General features: G+C 42.5%; 2 protein-coding genes across 2 annotated transcripts in view; both read left to right on the forward strand.

Moving 5' to 3' along the window:
* The window catches only part of CC2D2A (coiled-coil and C2 domain containing 2A), a 1,114,036-nt gene that overhangs the window by 843,569 nt on the left and 244,821 nt on the right, over positions 1-25,646 (forward strand). The window lies entirely within an intron of this gene.
* C1QTNF7 (C1q and TNF related 7) overlaps positions 22,514-25,646 on the forward strand; it is a 64,489-nt gene continuing 61,356 nt past the window's right edge. Inside the window, exon 1 of the mRNA XM_026675862.2 lies at positions 22,514-22,786. Coding sequence (XP_026531647.2) covers positions 22,720-22,786 — 67 coding nt within the window. The 5' untranslated portion in view covers positions 22,514-22,719. The remainder of the gene's footprint in view (positions 22,787-25,646) is intronic.

Genomic DNA, 25,646 nt, shown 5'->3' on the forward strand with positions numbered 1-25,646 from the left:
GCGGAGTTATGGAGCACCCCCCAGCCCTCCCAAAGCACCTCCGTGGACAGCGTGTGGTAGCAGTAGCATTTGCCCTCCCTCCCAAAGACCTCTGGCCGCTTGCTTTCTTGTGGGCAGCAGTGGCGGCGGGGTTGTGGAGCACTCCCCAGCCCTCCCAAAGCACCTCCGTGGACAGCGTGTGGTAGCAGTAGCATTGCCCTCCCTCCCAAGACCTCTGGCCGCTTGCTTTCTTGTGGGCAGCAGTGGCGGCAGGGTTGTGGAGCACTCCCCCAGCCCTCCCAAAGCACCTCCGTGGCCACTTGCTTTCTTGCAGAAGGGCAGGGTTGGCAGATGTCCCGGCCCAGGGCCGTTGAAAATTACACACTGCATGTGCAGCCCCGGCCGGGACATCTGCCTGCCCTGCCGTACTGCTGCCACCACCGCCCGCAAGAAAGCAAGAGGCCGCCACGTGGTAGGGAAAGCTGGGAAAGCACCATGTGGGATGGAGCCGCGCTGGCTTAGCCAGCCAGCTGAATCCGTGGATGGTGGGGAAGGCCCAGAAAAGTCCAGGGACAGTAGGGAAGGCCTGAAGTCCGTGGATGGTAGGGAGGGACTGGAAAAGTCCAGGGATGATAGGGAAGGCCCAGCAAGGTCCGGGGATGGTGGGGGAGGGGGCTAGCATGACTCGCAGGCTTACCTGTGAGCAGGAAGATCAGGGCTGCTCAGTTGGGGTGCAGGCACCACGTGGGAAGGCTAGAATGGCAAGCCATGATGACCAGAATGCCGCATAGGAAGGGAGGAGTGACTGGACAGGGTGAGCAGTGGGCGGGCGGGGTGGGTGGGCCGAGCGAGCATCGGGTGGGCAGGGCAAGTGAGCGAGTGATGACCAGGTCAGGGGCATGGCCAGCCAGAAGTTACTACCAGTTCAGTGACCCATGTCAAATTCTTGCTACCGGTTCGCCCGAACCGGCTGAATACCACCATTGGAGACCGCTTCTAGACTTCGTGCTTGAGGTGGAAAAAAAATTAAACTTTGATTTTGGGGTTTACTGATTAGATTGATTTGTTTTTATAGAAATGGCTAGTTTATATTATTATGGGGAAAAAAGTGTGGTTCGATGTTAATGCTTTATTTTTCTGCAACAGAGGGAGTCGGAAGTCAACACTTTTTTCCTTTTCTCCCTCCTCCACTCACTTCTCTTTCTCCCCCCCCCCCGTGTCTTCCTATTTGCTTTTGCATTTTATTTTATAATCTAATAAAATGTTTGAAGAATGCAACAAAATGCAATTTAGTGGTTAACAAAAGTAAGGTTTTATAGTTAAGGCAAGAAAAACAAAATGTACAGGTATACAATAGGTGGTACCTGACTCAGCAGCAGTGACTGTCAGAGTGATCTAGGTATCCTAGTGCACAATCCTGAGCCAGCAGTGTGTTGCAGCTGTGAAAAAAGCTAATGCAATCATAGGCTGCATCAACGGAGGGATAATATTAAGATCACGTGAAGTGTTAGTGTCACTTTATACTACTCTAATAAGATCACATTTTGATTACTGTGTCCTGTTTTGGTTACTACAATACAAACAAGATGTTGAGATTTAGAAAGAATGAAGAGAAGTGCAACAAAGATGATTAAGGGCCTGGAGGCTAAAACATATGATGAACAGTTGTAGGAACTGGCTATATCTAACCTAACAAATAGAAGAACTAGGGGCTACATGATAGCAATAGCACTTATATACCACTTTACAGTGCTTTACAGCCCTCTCTAAGTGGATTACAGAGTCAGCAACTACCTGGGAAGGATGGAAGGCTGAGTCAACTTTGAGCCTAGTGAGATTTGAATTGCCAAATTGCAGGCAGACAGAAGGCAGCAGGAGTAGTCTGCAGTACTGCACTCTAACCACTGTGGCTCATATGAGAGTTGCTTTTTTTGGTACTTGAGGGACTGTCGTAGAGAAGAGGGGTCAAGCTATTCTCCAAAGCACCTGAGGGCAGAACAAGAAGTAACAGAGAGAAACTTATCAATGAGAGATCCAACCTAGAACTAATTTGAAATTTCCTGTCAGTGAAAACAATTAATCAGTGGAACGGCTTGTCTCCAGACAACTGTAGGTGCTCCATTAAGAAGAGATCAGACATGCATTTGTCTGGAATGATATAGGGCAGTGGCCCCCCAACCTTTTTTGTACCACGGCTCGGTACCGGCATCACAAAATGATCCATGGACCGGTACCGGCATCAGCATGCACGACCAAGGCAAAGCGAGCCGAGCGACCGGCCAGCCAGCCGTCCCCCGCTTCTCCCCGCCACCTTCAACTCCTCCTTTGTACCTTTGTCGATGGGCTTTTCGGGCTCTTAATCTCCTCCTGAGTAACGCGAGACTCCACTGCCATCGGGACGACTCTTCGTTCGAAGCCGCCCCCCTTTTCAACGAAACTAAGGCGCGAGGATTCCTTCAGCACCCAAACGCCGCTTTCCAACCGACGACCGACAAGCTCACCCGGAAGCACTTTCTCAAGCGCCGTCGAAACAAGATGGCAGCGCCCAAGTACCGGCGGCCCGGTAGAAAATGATCCATGGACCGGTACCGGTCCGGGGCCTGGTGGTTGGGGACCACTGGTATAGGGTCTCCTGCCTGAGCAGGGGATTGGACTAGAAGAACTCCCCTTCCAATTTTGTTATTCTGTAATTCTGTAAATTTTCTTCCTAGGCTGATCCAGCTATCTAATACTGTACTAATCCAGCTGTCTAATAGTAATACGATCTTCTGAGTTCTTTGAAAGCCTTTCAGCTTAAAGATACAGTTTGCAAATCTTACCCTCTCTCTGATGAGATTCCTGACCTCTAGCTTGTTAATGGTCATAACCAATGTGGATTGGGTAATTTAAACATTTCTAAATCAAATTAATCCTGCCTGTTGCTAGGTCATAAGTCAAACAGTATTTTAGTGCAAACTTTTGAAACATTTCGTACACAATGTTTTCAAATGTCTGATGGGATGCAAATAGCAGATGGGGGGGGGGTGGACATTTCCCAGAGAGAAAAGATTAGATTCTTGCACTGTATTCCAAATTCAAATCAAGGCCCACCCATGTTGTTTCTTCCAAAATATGAGAACAATTCCAAGCCCAGATTTAATTAAGTTCTTCCTGGCTATCTCACTATCTCACATTTGCCTTTATCAGCATGATTGTCTAGAAATAAATTCATTTCACTCTTTGCAGCAATGTAATTCATTGTCTTCCTCCACACAACAAATAACTACATTGCACTATAAAAATACAGGAATGAAAATTGAAAACTCCTAAATTCAGTAGTGTGGGTGTCTGAGGAACAGGTCTATCTATCCCAAAGCATGCATTTGCTAGGAACAATTATTAGTAGAAATTATGACTATTGAATTTTTTCCCCTTTATTTCAAAGATCACTTTTCTTGCTAATCAAGAAGCAACTGCTAGAAAATGATTTGTAACATAAATTCCATCATTATGTAATGACATAACCATTTGTATTGGGAGGAGCATTACTTTGCATTATGGATCCCAGATATTTTTGATGTGCGCTATTGAAAAACATTGGAGTAATGATGCTCAACTAAAGTTTAGTTAAGTAACTTTAACTAAAGTTAAAGTTACTTACCAAAGGGTCCAGAATCCCAAAGTCCATTTTGAAGGGAGATCAATGAAACCATCTCATAGGTCTCCTTCCTTTGCTTTGTCTCCTGGACAAAGATTTGAGAAGAAAGATTTGAACAAGTTCTTCCATCTGTTGCTCACAACTTGGCATCCAACCAATCATGCTATGGGAAATTTGTAACTGAACTGTCCAACAGTTTTTTTTTCCCATTATAAAAAACAGAATCACTATGGTTTGCATCCTCTCACTATGGACTCAATCCAAATTGCCCTAAAAGCAACAATTAACTGGGGGCAATCATAGTTTTATTATCCCAACATCTGCTAAGAAATAAACTTTGCCAAACAGGATACTCAAGACATTCCTGAATCTGGCTTGCTGACAACTCTCTTCTGCAGGGTAGAGGAAGGCACATAGCATCAGTTATTCTTGACCAGATAATGACCAACACGGCAGATTTAACAGAGAAGTAGAAATGAAAGAAGATGAGTATGATTCCATAATTTGCAGTTTTTTCATTTTAAAGGAAGCCAAAGTGGAGTGTAGGCAAACACATCCCTTGGACTTAAAAAAAAAGAATCAAAACTAGTTTTTGTTCAATTTAAAGCAGTGTAAACAGGATTTTATGGTAGGAGATACAATATGCCAATGTACCCCATAAGGGTGGGAAATTATTCTTAAGGAAAGATTAAAAATACAATTGCAGGCAATTCTTGAAAATACTTGTTTACTTTTTATATCTGTAAACTTTAAATGATAGGTTATTGTTCTGCTGGTATTGCTTTTATAAGTTGCTTTAATACTGTAGCTACATCACTAGTCACAAATAAATAAAAACAATGTATATATCTTTTTTTTAATATCTCTTTGCTCCCATTTATAGGTTGCCTGGATTTTTACAGAACAAATATAATAACCCTATTATAATCTGATACAAGAAGCTGGGAATATTCTATATAGTATGGAATGGGACAACTTGCCATGGGTAGCTCGCTGCTGTCAACTCACCTCTGCTGATTCACCACTGCCAACTTGTTGCAGGGCAACTCCATGTGGCCAACTTACCATGGAAACACTCTGCACTGAGTGACAATAGCAACGTGCCACAGCTGGAGGGATTGCCAGGCAGACAGTGAGCAAGCGGATGTGCAGTGTGTGGGGTGTGGCAAGAGGATGACCACACCACCACCAGCAATAGCAGCAGCAGCTGGAAACACAGAATGCATCCTGCCACACTGTAGCTGCAGCCATGCTCCTGCCCAAGTTGGCAGGTGCCATGGCAGGGCAATGCCCAGAGTGCCCCTTGCCTGGCCCAGTGACTCTGATGTGACCATGGTGGTACCAACACCACTGAATCCTATTGTGCAGCCTGTGCCCTCTGGCTGCTGCCACACTGGAATCCAGCAGAAGAGCTGGGGATGGCGGAAGCAGCTGGAGCAGACAGTTGGCACACCAGACTCTAACTGGAAGAGTTTAGAGTTTAGCTCAACACTGACCAGTTTAAGATCATCTGACTGGCTTCTTGGCTAAATATCACTTAAATACACAACTTTAATGAAACTATTCATGATGCAATCATCAATTAGGTCACCAACAGACTTGGTTCTGGAATACCAGACAAACCCTCAGCAAAAAAGTAACAGAAGTATAGATGCAGTTGAGCCATATTGACAGATGGATTGCAGAGCCAGAGCAGTGGTGGGATTCAGCTGATTTGCACCAGTTCAGCATTGGCCACGGTGAGACAGAGCATTTTTCTTTATTGGGCAAAGCAATAGTCCATTTCTAGTGAAGAGACTGGCTTTTAGTTATTTTTGTATTCCGTAAACCTGAGGATAGCAACGAAGAAAGAAGAGTAAAAAGGGCTTGTGTATTTATAATCTATCAATGAATTTATTCAATGGCTAATTTTGCTAGACTGGTTTTACTGATTATTTAGAAGTTTGTGTTATGAGCCTTTGTGCTAAACCAATTTTATGTGGTTTTCTATGTCTCTTTCCCCTGTATATTCCATTTTATAGAGAGAGCTTTGGCTTCAATTATTTAATAAGGGAATTTTTCATTAAAACATTCCCATGTGAAAGACTGTAGTTGCACAGCTACCTTTCAAGATTGGGTCAAGATTGCATTTCCAGATTTTGAGTAGAAGAATTCAACCTACCTTTCTTTTTATATTCCTAGAACTGGACTGAAAATTGTGGAATTGTTTGGCACTGCAATTATAATAAAATTAGTGTCCTTTTCCCTAATAAAGATTGTTTGACTGAACAATGGATGAAAAAAATGTCAGGCTTGAAGAACCAAGAATGACATGTGGAGTTACTTCTGAGTTATTCACTTACAAACAAACTTCTTACCAGACTTAAGCAATTATCTGCAATAACTATAAATAGACTCTGTGAATTGCTAAGGAGAGTCCAACCTTGCTCTCTTCCAAGCTCCACTGTCTTTGTTCTCTGGGAAAGAGCGCCTGCCTCCTGCACTTCAGATGACATTCTACCAGTAAAGCAGAATCCAAATGTAAGGCAGAGGAAGAAGAATCCCCCTCCCCCACCCCGGCTCTGTTCTTTGCCTTCCTGAGCCACAGGGAATCCTTCTGGGAGCAAACACGCCCCCCCCCCCAGAGGCTCCCCGGAGGCTCCAGAGGCAAAAAAAAAGTGGGGGTGCTGCTGCAAAAAAAGAAGCCACGCCCACTCAGACACATGGCCATGTCCACCTAGCCACGCCTACCTAGCCATGCCCACAGAACCAGGTGTTAAAAAATTTGAATCCCACCCCTGCTTCCCCTCCCTTTATAACTTTTGAGAACTACAGGCCCAGTGACTATAGACATTAACTCTGCAAGATTTGTAGATTGTTTTTAAATTGATTTAAACCTAAATTAATTTGGTAAAAATTTATCAAAGTTAAATACATTTTGTAAATTTACAGACCAGGTTTATTTATTTGCTTGTTCAATGTTCAAACATCATTCCAATAACACAAATCTCTAAGTTATGTTCAATTAAATTTGAAAATAATACCATACTTTGTCTCAAAAGACACATTAGAAAAATTCCTCCTGGCGTGACTGAAGTTGCTCCCATCAATTTATTTTATTTTATTTATGAAATGTCTCTGAATCAATCATATTGACTTTGGGGTCAATAAAGGCTGTCCTGATCTTCTCACACCAACTCCTGGGAAGAAGTGATCACCTCCTTAATTCAGAATAATTATATTATCCATCTCCAGATACTCTTTGCATTTAATTCTATTCCTTCTGACTGGTCCCTAAGCAGGTGAGTTCTTTCCCCATTTTCCTAAAAAGATTCTTCTAATATTTGTAGTTGTAGGCATATACCTTCATAGCTTCTCTCCACCAATTTCTCAAGCTGATCCTACAAATCTTGCTGGGTTCCCTTGTAAAACTTTTCATTCATGTCATTTCATTCATCTGCTTTCTTTGACAAAATGAGGGGAAAAGTATTTTTACTTTATTCTTCCCCCTCTCCTCTCTCCCACAAATACTCTCATTCTGACAAGCTTAAAACCCACTAATCTCACACTAGGTTCTAACATAACTTTCTGAAATATTTTTCCATGCTCTTATCCCTTCGCCCCACATCAATGCCAAACTGCATGTCAGAATAATAATGTTTCCCCTGCAAACGCTGTTATAATATTGTAGCCATCCAGGTGCAAGTCATAGCATTTGCAGGATGTTTCACATGCATTTCATCATCTCCCTCTCTCCCTTCCCTGTTCCCCATTTCTGCACAGTGTTTCTGGCTGGCATTGGCCTCCCTCTTCTTCTCTATCCTGTGGTCCCATTCATTCTAACCTCTGTTAGGAACAAGACCTAGATATCTCTTGATATTACTGAGTAGTTATTTCTTTGGCACTTGGAAGAACAAGAATGTCAGCCTTGGAAGCCATATTTTTACTTGGAAGCTTTGAGGCTGCCACATTGAGTGCCTGGGAATTTGGGAGGGGGCATTTCATAGTGAGGTAGAAGATTAGACTCAACAACATTCTTTCTCAGAGAGTCAAGGACATGTCACCCTGAACCAGGAGAGGAGTGTATGGAAGAATGTCTCCAGTTGGGATGACGATTCGATTGGGCCACATGATGGACTGGTGGGTGCAGGGGATGGATCTTTGATTTTCTTTTGGGAAGGGAAAACCTGGAACTCTCAGATTAGGTTTTCCCAGATGTGTCAATATGACAACTCTAATAAAATGGAACTTTGAAGAAATGCTTGTCTCGGGGGTTATTGGTTTGGAGTTGGTTAGTTTGAAAGCTGACAATGAATTCTTATGAACTTTCCAGAAGGTGAACTGTAAAAGATGGAGTACTGCTGAACAGTATACCCTACATGACAATCACAGCTATTATTTTGTACCTTGCGCTGTTGAACATCTCAATGAATCTGCCAGCAGAAGAGACCTTCTGAAAATTAAGATTTCAGCACCCCCCCACCCTATGCAGGAACTTCTCACAGGACCACATTTGGATAGGACATCTCCTGAGATACAGGTACTCACTCTGTCAGCTTCTGGAATGATACAGAATCCCTTTACAGTGTGACTATAAAAGCAAATGTTGAAGATGTTTCACCTTAACATACAGGATCCATTGATTGTGATGCCATTTGTTGAAGGATATGGATCCTTTCTGGGCACAAGTTGAAAAAAAGTGGTCAGTCTCTCCCATCTAGGATTTCTACCTCAGATATCTTGAGAGTTTCAAAACAAAGGTGGTAAGTGTGCCAATTAATTGATTGTATGCCTCTATATCAATGGGAACTGAAATAAAAAAAACCCACATGTGTCTATTTTAAAAGCATGACTTTATTATAAACACATTCTTATTCTGAGCATCACCATGTTGCTCTAAGAGGTTTACAGTTCTCTGTCTACTGCTGCCTCAAGAGCATGATGGTGACTATGCTCGATTCAAACTGGCCTTAATAATGAAAGCAGAATTTCACTATTAGAATTACATTTCCCAACTCAGTCAAATATTACATTTGAGAAAGAGATGTTGAATCATATTGTTCTAGCAAAGAGAATCAGGAAAACCATCTGCTTTCATAATTCTCTCTTTGGCCCAAGACAGATTTAAATTTATAGATTGCAATATGTATGAATCCTCTTTTAGTGAATGCAGAATTCCACTATTACAATTTCTCTGCTCAGTCAAAAATGAGATTTGAAAAAGAATTGTTGAGTCTGAGGCTGTGGAAAAGGTACACAGACTATCCATATAAAGGAGATCTCAACTTGCTTCTGGGCTTTTGTCAGAGTAGAGTAAAAGAAACTTCATTGAGCTGAGAAAGTATATACTAATATCTGGTTTTATAGAGCTGAGAGAATGGATTGCCCACCTTCTCCAGCCTTAGTTCAAGGAACTAAGTGAGGATAGGCTTGAGGCCATAGTAGGCAGGACTATACCATCTCAGGAATTTTGAGTGCATGGCTGCAACATAAAGCATAAATCCACATACTACAAATACTTGGCAGAGGTTCTCAAAAGCAATCTGGAATTCTCAATTTGGACAGGGAAGATGTCTTCACTTATAATTAAGCTACGAAGGAAGGATGAACTACAGAAACAGTATAATTGGATCTTTTTAAAAGTTAAAAGAAAATGGTGGAAACCTGCCAAATAGTTCCTTGAACTAAGGCTGGAGAAGGTGGGCAATCCATTCTCTCAGCTCTATAAAACCAGATATTAGTATATACTTTCTCAGCTCAATGAAGTTTCTTTTACTCTACTCTGACAAAAGCCCAGAAGCAAGTTGAGATCTCAAGTGACAAGAAGTCCTTTTTAAATCAGGCCCAGAGCCATGTATGGGATCCAACAACTTCACAGGTAGAAGTTTTGATTTAAAGTATATCTCCAATCAGGACGTTCAGGCTGGTCTGATGGAGCTTGTCCAAAAGGTGACATCAGCCTGTCCAAACTTTAATTCATTTGATTCCAAAAAATAAAATCCTACAGTTTCATCACTGTATTTGTTTAATTACTCTGCAATTTCTTAATCTTGTGAGGCTTGTGCCTGAAATTTTCCTGGTAATTAACCCTATCAGAAAGCTGATTTCAATAAACTTAGATCTTGAGAAGGATTCCATGCATGAGAATCCTCAAGGGGAAAACAACCCAAGACACTTGGGAAACTTAACAGTGATATTATAAAAGCCCAGTCTAGCACGATTTCAATGAAGAAGAAATTGGTAGACATGGTATTAGAACCCTATCTTTCAAAAATTCTGGGGCACCGGGAACTATCAGGTGCCTGGAAAAAGGTTGATTTTCCAATCTTCAAAAAAGGGGAGAAATGGATCCAGGGAACTACAGACCTATCTGCCTGACATCAATACCTGGGAAGATTCTTGAAAAGTTAATAAACAATGAATCCATGAATACTTTCAGGCAAACAAAAAGGAGCTGTAGTGGTGCAATGGGTAAAATGCCGCATTGCAAGCTACTTCTGCTGGCTACTGGCTGCATAATTTGGCAGATCGAATCTCACCAGGCTGAAGGTTGACTCAGCCTTCCATCATTCCAAGGTGGGTAAAATGACACCCCAGATTGTTGGGGGCAATATGCTGGCTATAAACAACTTAGAGTGGGCAGTAAAAGTACTGTGAAGCGGTATATAAGTCTAAGTGCTATTGATATTGCTATCACCAAATCCAATATGAGTTTGTTAAAAACAGATTATGCCAGGCAAATCTTATTGTATTCTTTGACAAAGTGCCAAAATTAGTGGATCAAAGAAATGCTGTGGATATAACTTACTTGGATTCAGTAAGGCATTTGATAAAGGAGACAACAATCTACTAAGATGGAAAAATATGGGATAGACAGCATCACCACTGTAACTGGCTGGCCAACCACATTCAATTCGCATTCCTTAATGGAACTGAATCTACATGGAGGGAAGTATGAAGTGGTATACCCCAAGGTTTTGTTTTAGGCCCAGTACTCTTCAATATCTTCATCAATGATTTAGATGAGGGGATAGAAGAGGAATTCTTCTTTGCAGATGACATCAAACTGGAGGAATAACCAACACTCTAGAAGGTAGGCTCAAGGTACAAAAGGGTCTTGACAGACTTGAAAACTGAGCCCTATCTAAACAAAATAAAATTCAATAGTGAGGTTCCACATTTAGGCAAGAAAAACCGAATGCATGAATAGAATAGGTGGTACCTGGCTCAATAGTAGTAACTGCAAGAGGAGTTCTAGTAGACAATCACTTAAATATGAATGAGCAATGTTCTGCAGCTGTCAAAAAAGCAGAGGAACAGAATCAACATCATGGGAAGTCTTCATATCCCTTTATAATGCCTTGATAAGATCACATCTGGAATACTGCATCCAGGTTTGGTCACCACCAGGGGTAGGATTCTACCAGTTCTCACCTATTCGCTAGATCTGGTTGTTAACTTTCTAAGCAGTTCGGAAACCAGTTGTTAGAAGAAATCTCATTTTGTTTTTTTCCATTTTACTGGCCTAATCCTGTAAGGAAGGCAGAAAGGAAACATTCTGGTGGTGTTGCTTACAGAAACTGCCTCTCCATTAGCCCTTATTATGTTCTTGGCAGGATTAGACTTCCTGTCTCTGGAGCTTCTCTGGAGTTTTTTTTCTCCTTTTCTCCTTTTTAAAATACTGAAGTTTGCAGATGACACAACAGTGATTGGTCTCATTTGAAACGACAAATCCGCATACAGACAGGAAGTTGTACAACTTGCCTCATGGTGTGACCAGAACAATATGGAACTGAACACACTCAAAACCATAGAAATGGTGGCAGGCTCTAGGAAAAACCCTCCCATACTACCACCTCTTACAATCCTAGACAACACAGTATCAACAGTAGAGACCTTCAAATTTCCAGGTTCTATCATATCACAAGACCTAAAATGGACACCTAACATCAAAAACATCATCAAAAAAGCACAACAAAGAATGTTCTTTCCGTGCCAACTCAGAAAGCTCAAACTGCCCAAGGACCTGCTGATATAGTTCTACAGGGGTATTATTGAGTCTGTCATCTGCACTATAACTGTCTGGTTTGATTCTGCAACCCAACAAGACAGACATAGACTCCAGAGAGTAATTAGAACTGCAGAAAAAACAATTACAACCAACCAGCCTTCAGTTGAGGACTTGTATACTGCACGAGTCAAAAAGAGGGCTGTGAAAATATTTACAGGCCTCTCACATCCCAGACATATAGTGTTTCAACTCCTACCCTCAAAACAATGCTATAGAGCACTGAACACCAGAGCAACTAGACACAAGGACAGTTTTTCCCCAAACGTCATCACTCTGCTAAACAAATAATTTCTTCAACACTGTCCAACTACAGGTGAAACTCAAAAAATTATAATATCCTGCAAAAGTTCATTTATTTCAGTAATGCAACTTAAAAGGTGAAACTAATACATGAGATAGACTCATTACATGCAAAGCAAGATAGTTCAAGCCATGACGTGTCATAATTGTTATGATGATGGCTTACAGCTCATGAAAACCCCAAATCCACAATCTCAGAAAATTAGAATATTACATGCAATCAATAAAACAAGGATTGTACATAGAGCAATATCGGACCTCTGAAAAGTATAAGCATGCATATGTACTCAGTACTTGGTATGGGCCCCTTTTGTAGCAATTATTGCCTCAATGCAGTGTGGCATGGAAGCTATCAGCCTGTGGCACTGCTGAGGTGTTATGGAAGACCAGGATGCTTCAATAGCAGCCTTCAGCTCTTCTGCATTGTTCGGTCTCATGTCTCTCATCTTTCTCTTGGCAATGCCTCATAGATTCTCTATGGGGTTCGGGTCAGGCAAGTTTGCTGGCCAAAAAAGCACAGTAATCCCACGGTCATTGAACCAGGTTTTGGTGCTTTTGGCAGTGTGGGCAGGTGCCAAGTCCTGCTGGAAAATGAAGTCAGCATCCCCATAAAGCTCGTCTGTGGAAGAAAGCATGAAGTGCTCCAAAATCTCCTGGTAGATGGCTGCGTTGACCCTGGACTTAATGAAGCACAGTGGACCAACACCAGCAGATGACATGGCTCCCCAAATCAACATAGACTGTGGAAACTTCACACTGGACTTCAAGCATCTTGCAGTGTGTGCCTCTCCATTCTTTCTCCAGACTCTGGGTCCATGGTTTCCAAATGAGATGCAAAAATTGCTCTCATCAGAAAAGAGGACCTTGGACCACTGAGCAACAGACCAGTTCTGTTTTTCTTTAGCCCAGGTAAGATGCTTCTGTTGTTGTTTGTTGTTCAGGAGCGGCTTGACAAGAGGAATACAACATTTGAAGCCCATGTCCAGGATCCGTCTGTGTGTGGTGGCTCTTGGTGCACTGACTCCAGCCTCAGTCCACTCCTTGTGAAAGTCCCCAACACTTTGGAATGGCCTTTTCCTGACAATCCTCTCCAGGCTGCGGTCATCCCTGCTGCTTGTGCACCTTTTTCTTCCACACTTTTCCCTTCCACATAACTTTCTATTAATGTGCTTTGATACAGCACTTTGGGAACACCCAACTTCTTTTGTAATTACCTTTTGAGGCTTTCCTTCCTTATGGAGGGTGTCAATGATGGTTTTCTGCACAACTGTCAGGTCAGCAGTCTTTCCCATGATTGTGATTCCTACTAAACCAGACTGAGAGACCATTTAAAGGCTCAGGAACCCTTTGTAGGTGTTATGGCTTAATTAGCTGATTAGAGTGGGACACTTTGAGCCTAGAATATTGAACCTTTTTACGATATTCTAATTTTCTGAGATTGTGGATTTGGGGTTTTCATGAGCTGTAAGCCATAATCATCTCAATTATGACACATCATGGCTTGAACTATCTTGCTTTGCATGTAATGAGTCTATCTCATATATTAGTTTCACCTTTTAAGTTGCATTACTGAAATAAATGAACTTTTGCACGATATTCTAATTTTTTGAGTTTTACCTGTATTTACAAAGTCTGCACTATTACTATTAATCTTCACATCACTCCTTATCGCCCATCCCTTCCCACTTGTGACTGTATGACTGTAACTTTGTTGCTTGAATCCTTACGATTTATACTGACTGTTTCCTAGTATGATTTGATTGCTTATTGTACCCTATTGTTGTACCTGATGATTCTTGACTCTTGATGAATGTATCTTTTGTGTTCACTGAAAGCATTTGCACTAAGACAAATTCCTTGTGTGTCCAATCACACTTGGCCAATAAAGAATTCTATTCTATTCTATTCTATTCTATTCTATTCTATTCTATTCTATTCTATTCTATTCTATCCTATCCTATCCTATCCTATCCTATCCTATCCTATCCTATCCTATCCTATCCTATTCTTTGCTGGTACTTTGCTTGTGTGGAGCCTGAAATTGACATATATGTAGCAATTTCACTTGGAAACCTGACAGCTTGATTTTCTTAAAGGGGAAGGGTTGTTTTAAGCTTTTTACACTCCTGTTGGGAGGAAATACTCCCCTGTTGGAGTTAGCATTTGAAGAAATAATTGAATAATGAAACAGAGTTGCTGGAAAGAAGCTTTTAATGACAGGGAACCAACATGAGTGACGTTCAGCAAGGCTTCTTGGCTAGCTGAAAGATTGACATTCAAACATGAGTTTACATACCCTTTCTGAGTTTTGGTCTAAAACTGGTTTTTGGTGAAGTTTAATTCTATACTTGGTGACATTTAATCCTGCATTTATTGATGGGATGATTTTCCCTATTCAGCATTGTTTAGAAGGAAAAAGATTAATCTCTGTTCCTGAAAAGAAACTGGGTTGAGAAATCTGGCTAGATCCGGTGTCTATTTGTTCTGATAATTGGTTTAACAAGCAACAGCTACTGTTGTGACTTAATTATTTGTATTGTGTTTGAATTTTTTCCTGCCTCATGGTTTCTTTTTCTATCTGGGGAGGGAGGGTCTTCCTTCATTGCTTTAGTGGTATCTGGCACTGTCCTTTTGGGATGTACTTCCAAGAGGCAGGATGCAAGCTTGGTACTGATTTTTTTACTGCCTTTCTGGGGGGGCATGTGACCTTTCCTTAGTATATCTTGTGAGGTGAGTGAGACCAGCTGGTGTCTTTAAGTGGTGCAAATGGTTCTAAGGATTGCTTCTCCTGTGTGTGCTCTTTCTGGAGAGCTTAAATGATCTATCTGCTAAAGCAGGGGTGGGCAAACTTTTTGGCTCGGGGGCCTCATTGACTTTTAAAATTTGACAGACGGGCCGAGTCAGCACAAGATACGATACATATAAAAAACTGCAAAATCTCCGCAAAATCAAGTCACTGCGCCTAATGCACCACCTGGTGTCGAAATGCCTGTCATTACAAGTCAAAATCAAATGAATGCAATCATTCAATCATTCACATCAAACCTTAATTCTGTACCAATCTTCGGTGGGCCGGATTAAAAAGACCAACGGGCCGGATGTGGCCCGCGGGCGTAGTTTGCCCACCCCTGTGCTAAAGGGTTTCACTTTATGAGCAAGAGTTGGCTGATGATAGTTATCATTGCATTTTAACTATTTTAAATCCTCAAGGTGCTCTGGCACCCTGCCTGATTTGTAACTCCGGCTTGCAGGTATTTTTAATCTAATGATTGGTATTTAGGGCAACTTTTTGCAAGCAAAGAAGCTTTTTGTATTTTTGTATAGGTAATCCTTGACTTACAACAGTTCATTTAGTGACTATTCAAAGTTACAATGGCACTGAAAAAAGTGACTTATGACCGTTTTTCACACTTATAATCCTAACATTGCAGCATCCCCACTGTCACGAGAGCCAGATGAGGAGAAGTGCCCCTTGATGTGAGTGATGTTGAGTTGGCTACAGCCACCTAGTCACATAACCACCAAGCCATGTCCATCCAGTCACATGACCACGAAGCTATGCCCACCAACTAAGCCACAGAACCAGTTGTTAAAAAATTTGAATCCCACCCCTGGTCACCACAGTATAAAAATGATGCTGAGACTCTAGTGCAGAGAAGAGCAACAAAGATGATTAGGGGATTGAAAGCTAAAACGTATAAAGAATGGTTTCTGGAATTGGTTATGTCTAATGTAATGAAAAGAAGTACTAGTGGTGACATGATAGCAGTGTTCCAATATGTGATGGGTTGCTACAAGGAAGAGTCAATCTATTTTCCATAGTACTTGAAAGCAGGACATGCTGTTAGGAATCTGTCCACCAATTAGTTGGGTTGGCAATATATAAACCAACAATGTATGTTTGTAGCTTTAAGACAAAGTCACTGTATTGATTTGTACTATGTTCCGATTAGTTGGTTGCATTGCGAATTGCTGTAAGAGGGAGCTAGAGATCATGGCTTGCTCTCTCTGACATTCTGTCTCTCTGACATTCTGTCTCTCTGACATTCTGTTGCTATCTAAGCTGTGCTTATACTTTGATATCTTTGTTTACTGTAAATGACAAAGGCAACTGGTAAGAAGACTTTGTAATTGGTTATTCTTTGGACTGTAAAACGTATATGACTTGGACCGTTTATTGGACTGTGCTATTTCTTAAAGTAAACTTTAACTCGATTTAGTGTATCTGTGTGTGGCTGGATAATTATTCATAACTATTCTCATAAACTTTTCCATGTGCATATCCTTGTTACTCAAGGGTTATTCTGTACATATCATAACACAAGCAATGGATGGAAACTAATCAAGGAGAGAAATAATCTATAACTAAGGAGAATTTCCTAACAGTTAGAATAATTAATCAGTGGAACAAGTTGCCTCCAGAAGTTGTGGGTACTCCAACCCTGGAGATTTTAAAGAAGAGATTGGACAACGATTTTTCTGAAATGGTATAGGGATTTCTGCTTGAGCAGGAGGTTGGACTAGAAGACCTCCAAGGAGACTGCTGTGCTATAGTCCTGACAGAGATATGGTTAAAGTCATCTATTCTAGACAATGCCATCAGTATGATGGGCTTTTCAACATTTCAACTGGACAGGAGCTGTACTTTGAGTGGAAAATCCTGTGGTGGGGATGTATGTATTTATATTAACAAGAGATGGTGTACTAATGCTAAGATAGTCTCCAGCCAGTATTCTCCTGAGGTCAAGTGTTTGACTGTTAAATGTAGACCCTTTTATTTGCCAAGAGAATTTACTGTTATTCTAATCATAGCTCTGTATATTTCCCCTAGTGCCACAAGAATGAAATCTTGAGTGTTCTTTACAGCACTATCAATGACTTGCAAATTATTCATCTGAAGGGAGTTTTCATTGTGGTAGGGGATTTCAATCAGACTGACTTGAAAGCAGCCCTCCCCAATTTTCATCAAAATGTGGACTTTCCTACTAGAGGTGGGAATACCCTAGATTTCACATACTCTAACATTGAGGTGCTGCACATTGGGAAAGTAAAGCAAAGCCGCCACCACTGCATTTGAGGCACTGGCTCCAGAGTGGTGCAACAGTCCATGGGGTGAGCCTGCAGGGCCAGCGCCTTGAACACCCCCCTGCCACCTCTTAGCACCCCAAGTGGGCTGGCAGAGGGGTGCTAAGAGGCGGCAGGGGGGCATTCGAGGCGCCGGCACCGCAGGCTCACCCCATTGACTGTTGCACCGGAGTGGTGCAAGGGGCTCAATGGGATGAGCCTGCAGAGCTGGTGCATCGAATGTGACTGCAGTGGCATGTTGCTCTACTTTCCCAACGTGCCACTGCTGCCGCCTTTTGAGTTGCTATCTACGGAGCATTGCAACAGCCAATGGGGTGAGCCTGCAGGGCCGGTGCCTCGAACGCCCCCCGCTGCCTCTTAGCACCCCTCTGCCAGCCCAATTGGGGGCACTAAGAGGCAGTGGGGGGGTGTTCGAGGTGCTGGCCATGCAGGCTGCCTCTTAGTGCCCCCCTGCTGGCCCCCTTACCTCTTAGTGCCCCCTTAAGGCATCCCACCGCCCCCCAGGAGGCAGTACTGCCCACTTTGGGAACCACTTCTCTACAGGATTGCTTTGAGTTCACAAATTGGAACATACTTAAACAGGCTGCAACAAATGGACAACATACTGATGTGAAACAGTATGCTTCTACTGGATCTGCTTATATTCAAAAGTGTACGGAGGATGTCAGTGTTCTTAAGACTATTGCTATGCGAGCAAACCTTAGATGTCTCAGGAGGTCTGTGCAATATTAAAGGTGAGAAACACTGCTTTCAAATCAAGTGATGTGGCAGCACTTAGAAAAGCAAACGCTGATTTGAGACATGCTATAAAAACAGCAAAGTGGGCTGTCAGAAAGTACAGCATTTCTTTCAAGATCCTATGGACCTGAGATATGTGGCAAGGTATTTGAGTTATTATTGACTATAAGGCAGCTTCCCTGACATGTAAGGGTAACACGGATTCTCTAACCAAGCTAGATACCCATGTTTTCCCCAAAAATAAGACCCCGTCTTATTTTTTTTGCCACCAAAAAAGGCACCAGGTCTTATTTTGGGGGCAGAATATCATCCACTGATGCACCTCACTTGTGTGTGTTGCCCCTGGCCTCTTTTTCACTATCAGAGGCCTTCAGGAACTTCTTTGTCCAACTTCTTTGTCTGCAGCCAATAACAGAGTTCCGGATCGATTCAGAGCTCTGTTATCGACTAGAAAGGCCTTCAGGAAAGCTTTGCTGGCTGCAGAAGAAATGGGCCAAGGTGTGCGAGGCCTAGCTGCAACTATCCAAAGGTAAGTAGTAGGGCAGCCCCACCTCCCCCACCCCCAGCCTAGCTTAATTTTTATCTGTGCGCCCTGGAGTGGGTGGCGGTCTTAATTAGGGCTTATTTTGGGGGGATAGGGCTTATATTGGGCACACATGTAAAAATCAAGCTAGGACTTATTTTCTGAGTAGGTCATATTTTTGGGGAAACATAGTATGTTTGTGGATGGTTCAAGGTCACAAACAATATTCCAACAAGGAAGGCTGTTCTCCTTCCTGATAAGCAGGTGCTCGGGTTTGATACAACTGTTCATAAGGTCCTGCAGAAAGCCAATACTCAAAAAGCTGTGGGTCCTGATAATATCCCTGAATACTTAAGGACTGTGCTGAACAGCTGGCCACTGTTCTCACAGATATTTTCTTCAATCTCTCATTGCATCAGCCCATGGTTTCATCATGTTTTAAGACTGCAATAATTGTACCAGTGCCCCCCCAAACTATAATAACATACCTTAATGATTACTAACCAGTTGCACTCACTTGCATTATGATGAAGTGTTTTGAGAGATTCGTAAAGGACTACGTGGTTTCATGCCTTTCCCCTACATTTGACTCATTACAGTTTGCCTATCAGAAGAACCACTCTATAGATGTTGCACTTTCCTATATGCTTCATCTTAGCTTGGGACACCCGGAGCAGTAGAATACTCATGAGTACAAGTTCCCCACAGGGCTGTTTCTTGAGTCCACTACTGTTTACATTGATGACCCATGACTGTTGTGCCAAATCTGCTGTGAATCATATTGTGAAGTATGTGAATGACATGGCAGTGCTGGGTCTTATCTGGGATGATAGTGAAAATGCTTATAGGGAAGAAGTGAGGGCTCTGGTGGATTGGTGCAATAAAAGTAACCTGGTTCTAAATGTTAATAAAACAAAGGAGATCATTGTAGATTTTACAAAGAGCTAGCATAGTCATATTCCTCTCAGTATCAAGGATGCAGCTGTAGAGGTGGTCAACAGTATTAAATATCTGGGGGTACAGATAACTAACGATCTGGTCTCTCCACATGTCATTCTTAGTAACAGTACAAACTAGCATCTACGTTTCCTGCGTTGGATGAGGAGAACATATCTTTCTCCTTCTGTCCTAGTGTTGTGGTTAGCCGGCAGCAGGTGCGGACGGCTGAGGAGAGTGAGGACTCAGATGAGGGGCCAGGACCTAGGGAGTGGACTGCTGCCTTCAGAGATTATGGGGGCTGGCAGCAGTGATGAGGAGGTTCCCGAGGAGCCTGTTCCAAGTGCGCGCGCATACAGGATTGCTCATAGGAAACAGCAGCTACAACAGCACGGGTGACTCAGGAGTAAGACTGCAAGGTAATGGCCCCTCCTTCAAGAAGATAAAAGCCAGCTGTGAAACAAATGTACTTTGCAGAAGGCAAAGTCGTTTTGAAACTCCAGCCTCGTGGACGTTCCAGTATCCTGAGTTTGTATATGAAGATTCTTGTATTGCAAATTACTTCTTGTCTGTTATCTTTTGGCAAGTCTTGCACAGTGTGGCAAGGCTTGTGCTTATCACAGCTAATTATTTTGCAAAAGCATTACAAGGTGTCTGTTCCTTTTGGATTGTGTTTGATTTGTTGGAAAAGGGTGTGGGTCAGAACACCTGGCCACTTTTTACAGAGGCACGACTGAGAGCATTTTGACAAAATGCATCACTGTTTGGTTTGGTGGCAGCAGTGCCTCAGATAGAAAATCCATACAAAAAGTAATAAGGACAGTCGAGAAGATTATAGGAATCTCGCTTTCTGTTATTCAGGATGTAAGGCATCCACAAAGCCTGTCAGCTTTGAAATTCAGCTGCCACAGGATACTGCTTATAAGTGTTATGTGCTTAGAGCTCAAAGCATTGTTAGAGACCCCACACATGGTCTGCTTCTGTTGCTCTCCTCTGGAAGGAGGTTTTGAAGTATTTCTAGCAGGATTATCAGATTCTGTAACAACTTCATAATATTATCTATTTATTTATTTCATCATGTTTATGTAGTGTATATTGGAGGTGGTGACTTTTTGTGAGCTGTATGCAAGGACATTTCATTTTAACGTATGCTGATTAGTGTACATTGAAAGTGACAATAAAGTTATTCTAAGTCTTCTAAGTCCCTTCCAACTCTGTTATTCTGTTGTTCTATCAGGTTTTGACTTCCTGGCTGCTGACCATCTGAATTTCTTATGCTATTTCATAACTGGACCTCTTGAAAATGAATCTCCTTGGGACGAAGAGGACCCTCTTTGTATTAAAAGCTGCATATCTCAGTTTGGTCACATACAATATGGAAGTGCAGGGAAGTTTTGTAAAACATCTGTAGATGGATTTGAGAAGTCCTGTCCAACTGATTCAACCAGCAATGCTATGATCCAGAAGGAGTGAAATTAACTCTCCCATCCAATTGGTTACTCTGTTCTCAATTGAAATGATCCAATGGAAGTGATTACTACTTCACTATTAAAATTTAAAGCCACAAACCTTGGACAGTCATGAATTACCATGTTTCCCCAAAAATAAGACTCCATCTTATTTTCTTTTGGGCTTGAAAATAAGCACTTGAGCTTATTTTTGGGAAGGTCTTGGTTTTTTTAAGTGCAGGAGGCAGCAAGCATGGGGGCCAATGGGAGTGGGATCACAGCTACTGCTGGCCCTGCTCTCTCCATCCCGCTGTCTGCTTGGCCGCAGCTGCAATGGGCCAAGCTCCCGGCTTGCCTTGTTCTCCTTGATGCAGTGCAAAACTGTTAATTCTGAGTGTGGGGGCATAGGCGGGGGGAGAGGACAGGAGATCTGGATGTGCTGTGCAGCTGCCTAACTCAGGGGAGACTCATGGGAGACTTTTGTGGTGACACCAGCAGCAGGCAGAAGCATGGGGGATGGACGAGGCAGGTGATCCCAACACTGTGCAGGTGCCTGTCAGAGCAGTGATTTGTTCCATTCCCAAACACCTAATAGAGGACCAAATACTTTTTGCCCGGATGAAGAAATGACAGAAATTTAAAGCTTTGTGTGCTTGCAAAGAGGAGAGTTTGAAACAGAGTAATTAGGTTCATTTCAAAGCATTCCCTTTGCAAGCACACGAAGCTTCATTTCCCTCTGGGCGAAAAGTGTGGAGCAGGGCCAGATGGAACCAGAGGCGACCCCAATGTATCACCCACTCTGTTGCACCATCTCTTGGCTTGCCTGCAGCTGTGCCGATCATTCAGAATCACCTGCCTCCCCCTCCCCCATCCCCCATGCCTCTGCCTGCTGCCGGTGTTGTTGTACAAACCTCCCGCGAGTCTCCCATGAGTCAGGCAGCTGCACAGCACATCCAGATTGCCTGTCTCCTCCCCTCCTACCTGCACACTTGGAATTAACAGTATTTGCACAGGGCCAAGGGGCCAGTGGGCAGTGGCTGCAGCCAGAAACTGTTGAATCCTGTGCAATTGCTGCCTCTCATGTTGGCCATGTCCATCCCCCAGGTTTATTTTTGGGGTAGGGCTTATATTAGGCCCACCCCACAAATCAGGCTAGGGCTTGTTTTTGGGTGGGTCTTATTTTCAGGGAAACATGGTAGTGCCCTTAGCTGAGCTGCACTCACAGGTTCTGTTCTGGTCCCCCCAGTTCACTTCCACCAGAAGTGGAAGAGATTCTCTTCTTTTATGTATTTTTTTTTTAACATAAGATAATTTAAACCAGCTTTTTGGCTTTTGGGATCAGCAGGGGAGGGGGGAGGGGATGGTTTTGTGTGTGGTGTGCACAGCTCTATTTGTGCAAGCAACAGGCATGTACGCATGCCTATCATACAAATGAAGCTGTGTGCGGCACTCATCCACTACTCATGCAAATAGAACTGCACGTGTGCACCTGCGCTTGTGCATTACTTCCACAACCTGGTTCTGAATGTGCCATGGCCCAGTACTGGGTTGCAGCCTGGAGGTTGGGGAATCCCTGATTTAAACAATTAATATGCACAATTATTGTTCTACGTTATTGCCTAGAAGACATTATCCTCTTAGATTTGCAATATAATCTAAGATTAATGTGCTCAGAAAAAAATGGTCCCATGGACTTCAGGGAGATTTACTTCCCAATATGCTACAATTTTAAAGTGTATTTAACCATTTCCTTAGTTTGGAAGCCAAGAGGATTTTGTGCCCCTTTTGGTGTGTGTGTGTGTGGACTTTTTCTGAAAGCTTTATAGCAAAGTTGACAGTTGCTTTAAATTAGAGTCTTTGGCTGCAGTTCAAGACAAAGAGTGGGAGTTCATTTAGCTAAAAAAGACCGTTGCACAACTTGGAAACTGAGCCTGGAGAAGGCCATTATTCATAAGATACTTCTTATTTTTGGAAGGATTTGCATAAGTTTGGCACATCTTTATTTGCTAAGCCTTTTTAAAGTATGTTGCAACTCCAAAGGAAACATATGGTTTTGCTGGAAAATTTGAGTTCAATGGCTCCAAAGCAAGGTAAGAGGCTGGTGACTTTCTTGTGAAGCTCTTTGAAAATCAGTCCATGGGAAATGCAAAATGAAATGGAGGTTTGTACAAAAGAAGAGCTGCTTTAGCAACCCAGTGGATCCCGTGGAGATCTGTATGCTAAATGTCCAAAATTTAACAATGCAGAGGCTGGTTAATTATTTGGTTGTATGAACAGAACATTTGTAATTGTCTGTTTCTTTCAAATGTATGACTATGTTCCAGTTCATCAAATCTGCAATGCTTGCAAATATTTTGCTAATTATGCAAATGATGAAGTGAGAAGAGAAGGGTTAAATAGTTCTATTGATTTCCCTTTCAAATTTCAACTTGTTTTCTAGCTAGGATACAAAATAATGAAATTTTAGACAAAGACTAAATGAAATTTAAGGCAACTTAGCTTACTTCATTAAAAAGTAGATATGCAATCCTGACTGGTGCAATCTTTATAGATTTAGAAGCTATTAATTGTTTCTCTTTTCTGGAAATAAATTGGTGTTGTGTTATTAATTGAATCCAGTATTTCCAGTATTTTCACTTAAGAGGGTGCAAAGCATGGATATTCTTTCTTGATTCTTCTCGGTCTAACTTGATGGAGGAAGGGGTTGGTGGTGTCTGTAGACATTTTCATGAGTTGAATACTGCTGTATTGTTTTAAAAATTAGTTAAATGACTTCTGAAAAGTTCATAAACTCCTTTGTCATGCTGCCTCAGTGCCGATTTAGGAAAGGGGCTAACACAACTGGGAGAGAGTTGATATGTGTATGTGTGTGCACTGAGATTGGAATTAGGAGTGATGGGAAAGGAAAGAAGAGCTGGTAAATAGGGTCTGATTGGTAACCCCACGCCCAATTTTCTGTGATTACTTTATTTAAGACTAGAAAAACAAATCAGACAGTAGAGGAAGAAAAATGCCCAGTGAGAGTGCAATGGTACTTATAATGTATACATTTCACATTTAAAATTTAGCATTTCAACACCATAATTAAAAATGTTGAGGCTCCAACAGTGCACAGATGTAACTGTAGCTTTGAATGGTGGCTTCAGAAACAGCCCTTTGTTTGGTCTCCAGGCCTTGCATCCAATTTTCCAGTGGATGGGAATCCAATGAATTGGATTCTAGTCTAGTTGGGATCTAGTCTAGTTGTACAATCAATCCCAGCCTGACTGCATTTTCCTTCATGGATTGCAAGCATCTAGACAAATGCAAGAAGTATTGAAAACTGTTGTTCTTGGCTGCCCCCTAGTATTCATCCAGATTTTTGCTATAGGACATCTGTGTATAAGTTCCCAGTATATCCTGAAATGGAATATCACAATATTGGATTATCCTGGACAGGATTGTCAGGAGTCTCATTAACAAGATGGTGTAACAGCCATGCTCTACAGCAGGGGTCCCCAACCACCGGGCCGCGGACCGGCACCGGGCCGTGGAGCACTCTTTACCGGCCGCAAAGAAAAAAAAAAAAAAAATGGCGGCTTTCTTCGCCTTCGGTGAATGCTGCTGGGATCGGGGATCAAGGACACAAATGAAAGAAGGGGAGGGAGGAAGCAACCGAAGCCTGTCCTGCTCTCTGGCTCAGCTCTCTCAGTCTTTCTCGCTCCTCCACCAGCCCAGGAAGAAACTGCTTCAAAGAAGCCGGGGGTGGTGGCTTTTCCTGTCGCCGCAGCTTCCCGAGCGCCCGTTCACCCCACCCGCCCACCCGCCCGCTCGGCTGTTCAATCCCACAGTGCTCCGTTCTGCCTGCCTGCCTGTCTGGTTGTTTAGGAGCAGCTTCGCTGAGAATAATAACTATTCGCCTCTTTTTATCAGCCGAAGCTGCTCCGAAACGAAGAAGGCAGGCAGGCAGGCAGGTAGAACGGAGCACTGTGGATTGAACTGCGAGCGGGCGGGCGGGCAGGGGTGAAACGGAGCGCTCGGGAAGCTGTGGCAACAGGAAAAGCCACCCCCTGGCTTCTTGGGCTGCTGGAGGAGCGATAGAGTGACTGAGAGAGGAACGAGGCAGACACCTGAGGAGGGAGGGAGGGAGACACCTGAGGGATGGGGCTGAGGAGGCAGGGCTGAGGCGCTCCCTGAACTTGGTGGTTTGCTGGCAGACGTTTTATTACCCGACTAGGTAACAACATCAGATGTTACCTAGTCAGGTAATGAAACGTCTGCAAGCAAACTACCAAACTCGGATTCTCTCCCCCCTCCCCGGTCCTTGAAAAATGTTTCTGCTTGAAACCGGTCCCTGGTACAAAAAGGTTGGGGACCACTGCTCTACAGGATAACAAAGTATGGATATAATATTGGTGGAGCCTACAAAGAGACGCAAGGATTACAGTCCTTACCCAAGCAGGGAATTTCTCATTTTCAAATTAATTACAAAGAATATTGACTTCTGCAGTAATTAGGAGAGGATACTTTATCCCAATTCTTTACTTGGATACAGGGCTTTACAGCCAGCTGAAATTGTGGTTATTAAGTAAACATTCTTTTATAGGAAATATCAAAAGAAAAAAATTGAAGGTGAAGGAGAAAATCGACCCATTTTCTGCTTCAATGGACAAGAAGGTGTGGGTAGCAAGATGAACCTAGGACCTTCTGGATTGCAGAAAAGAGAAGTTATTGGGAATCCAAGCACAAAAATAGCTACACCAAATTTTAAAAATTTTCTAGATTTCTCCACTCCTGTGGAATGCAAATGTTTCTCTCCTTTCTTTGCTGTACTATTTATTAATCTTGATTTCCATAAATAATATCAACAGCCAGTCCTTAGTTGAAATACTAATACCAAAAGAGGAAAATGTTTGGCATTGCATCCATTTTAGGACACTGGAGATTTCATGTTCTTTTTTTTTTGTTGCA

This window comes from Notechis scutatus, chromosome 4 (genome assembly GCF_049901735.1).
Source record: "Notechis scutatus isolate UNSWTSFEM ecotype Mainland chromosome 4, rNotScu1.2, whole genome shotgun sequence".
Classification (NCBI taxonomy): domain Eukaryota; kingdom Metazoa; phylum Chordata; class Lepidosauria; order Squamata; family Elapidae; genus Notechis; species Notechis scutatus.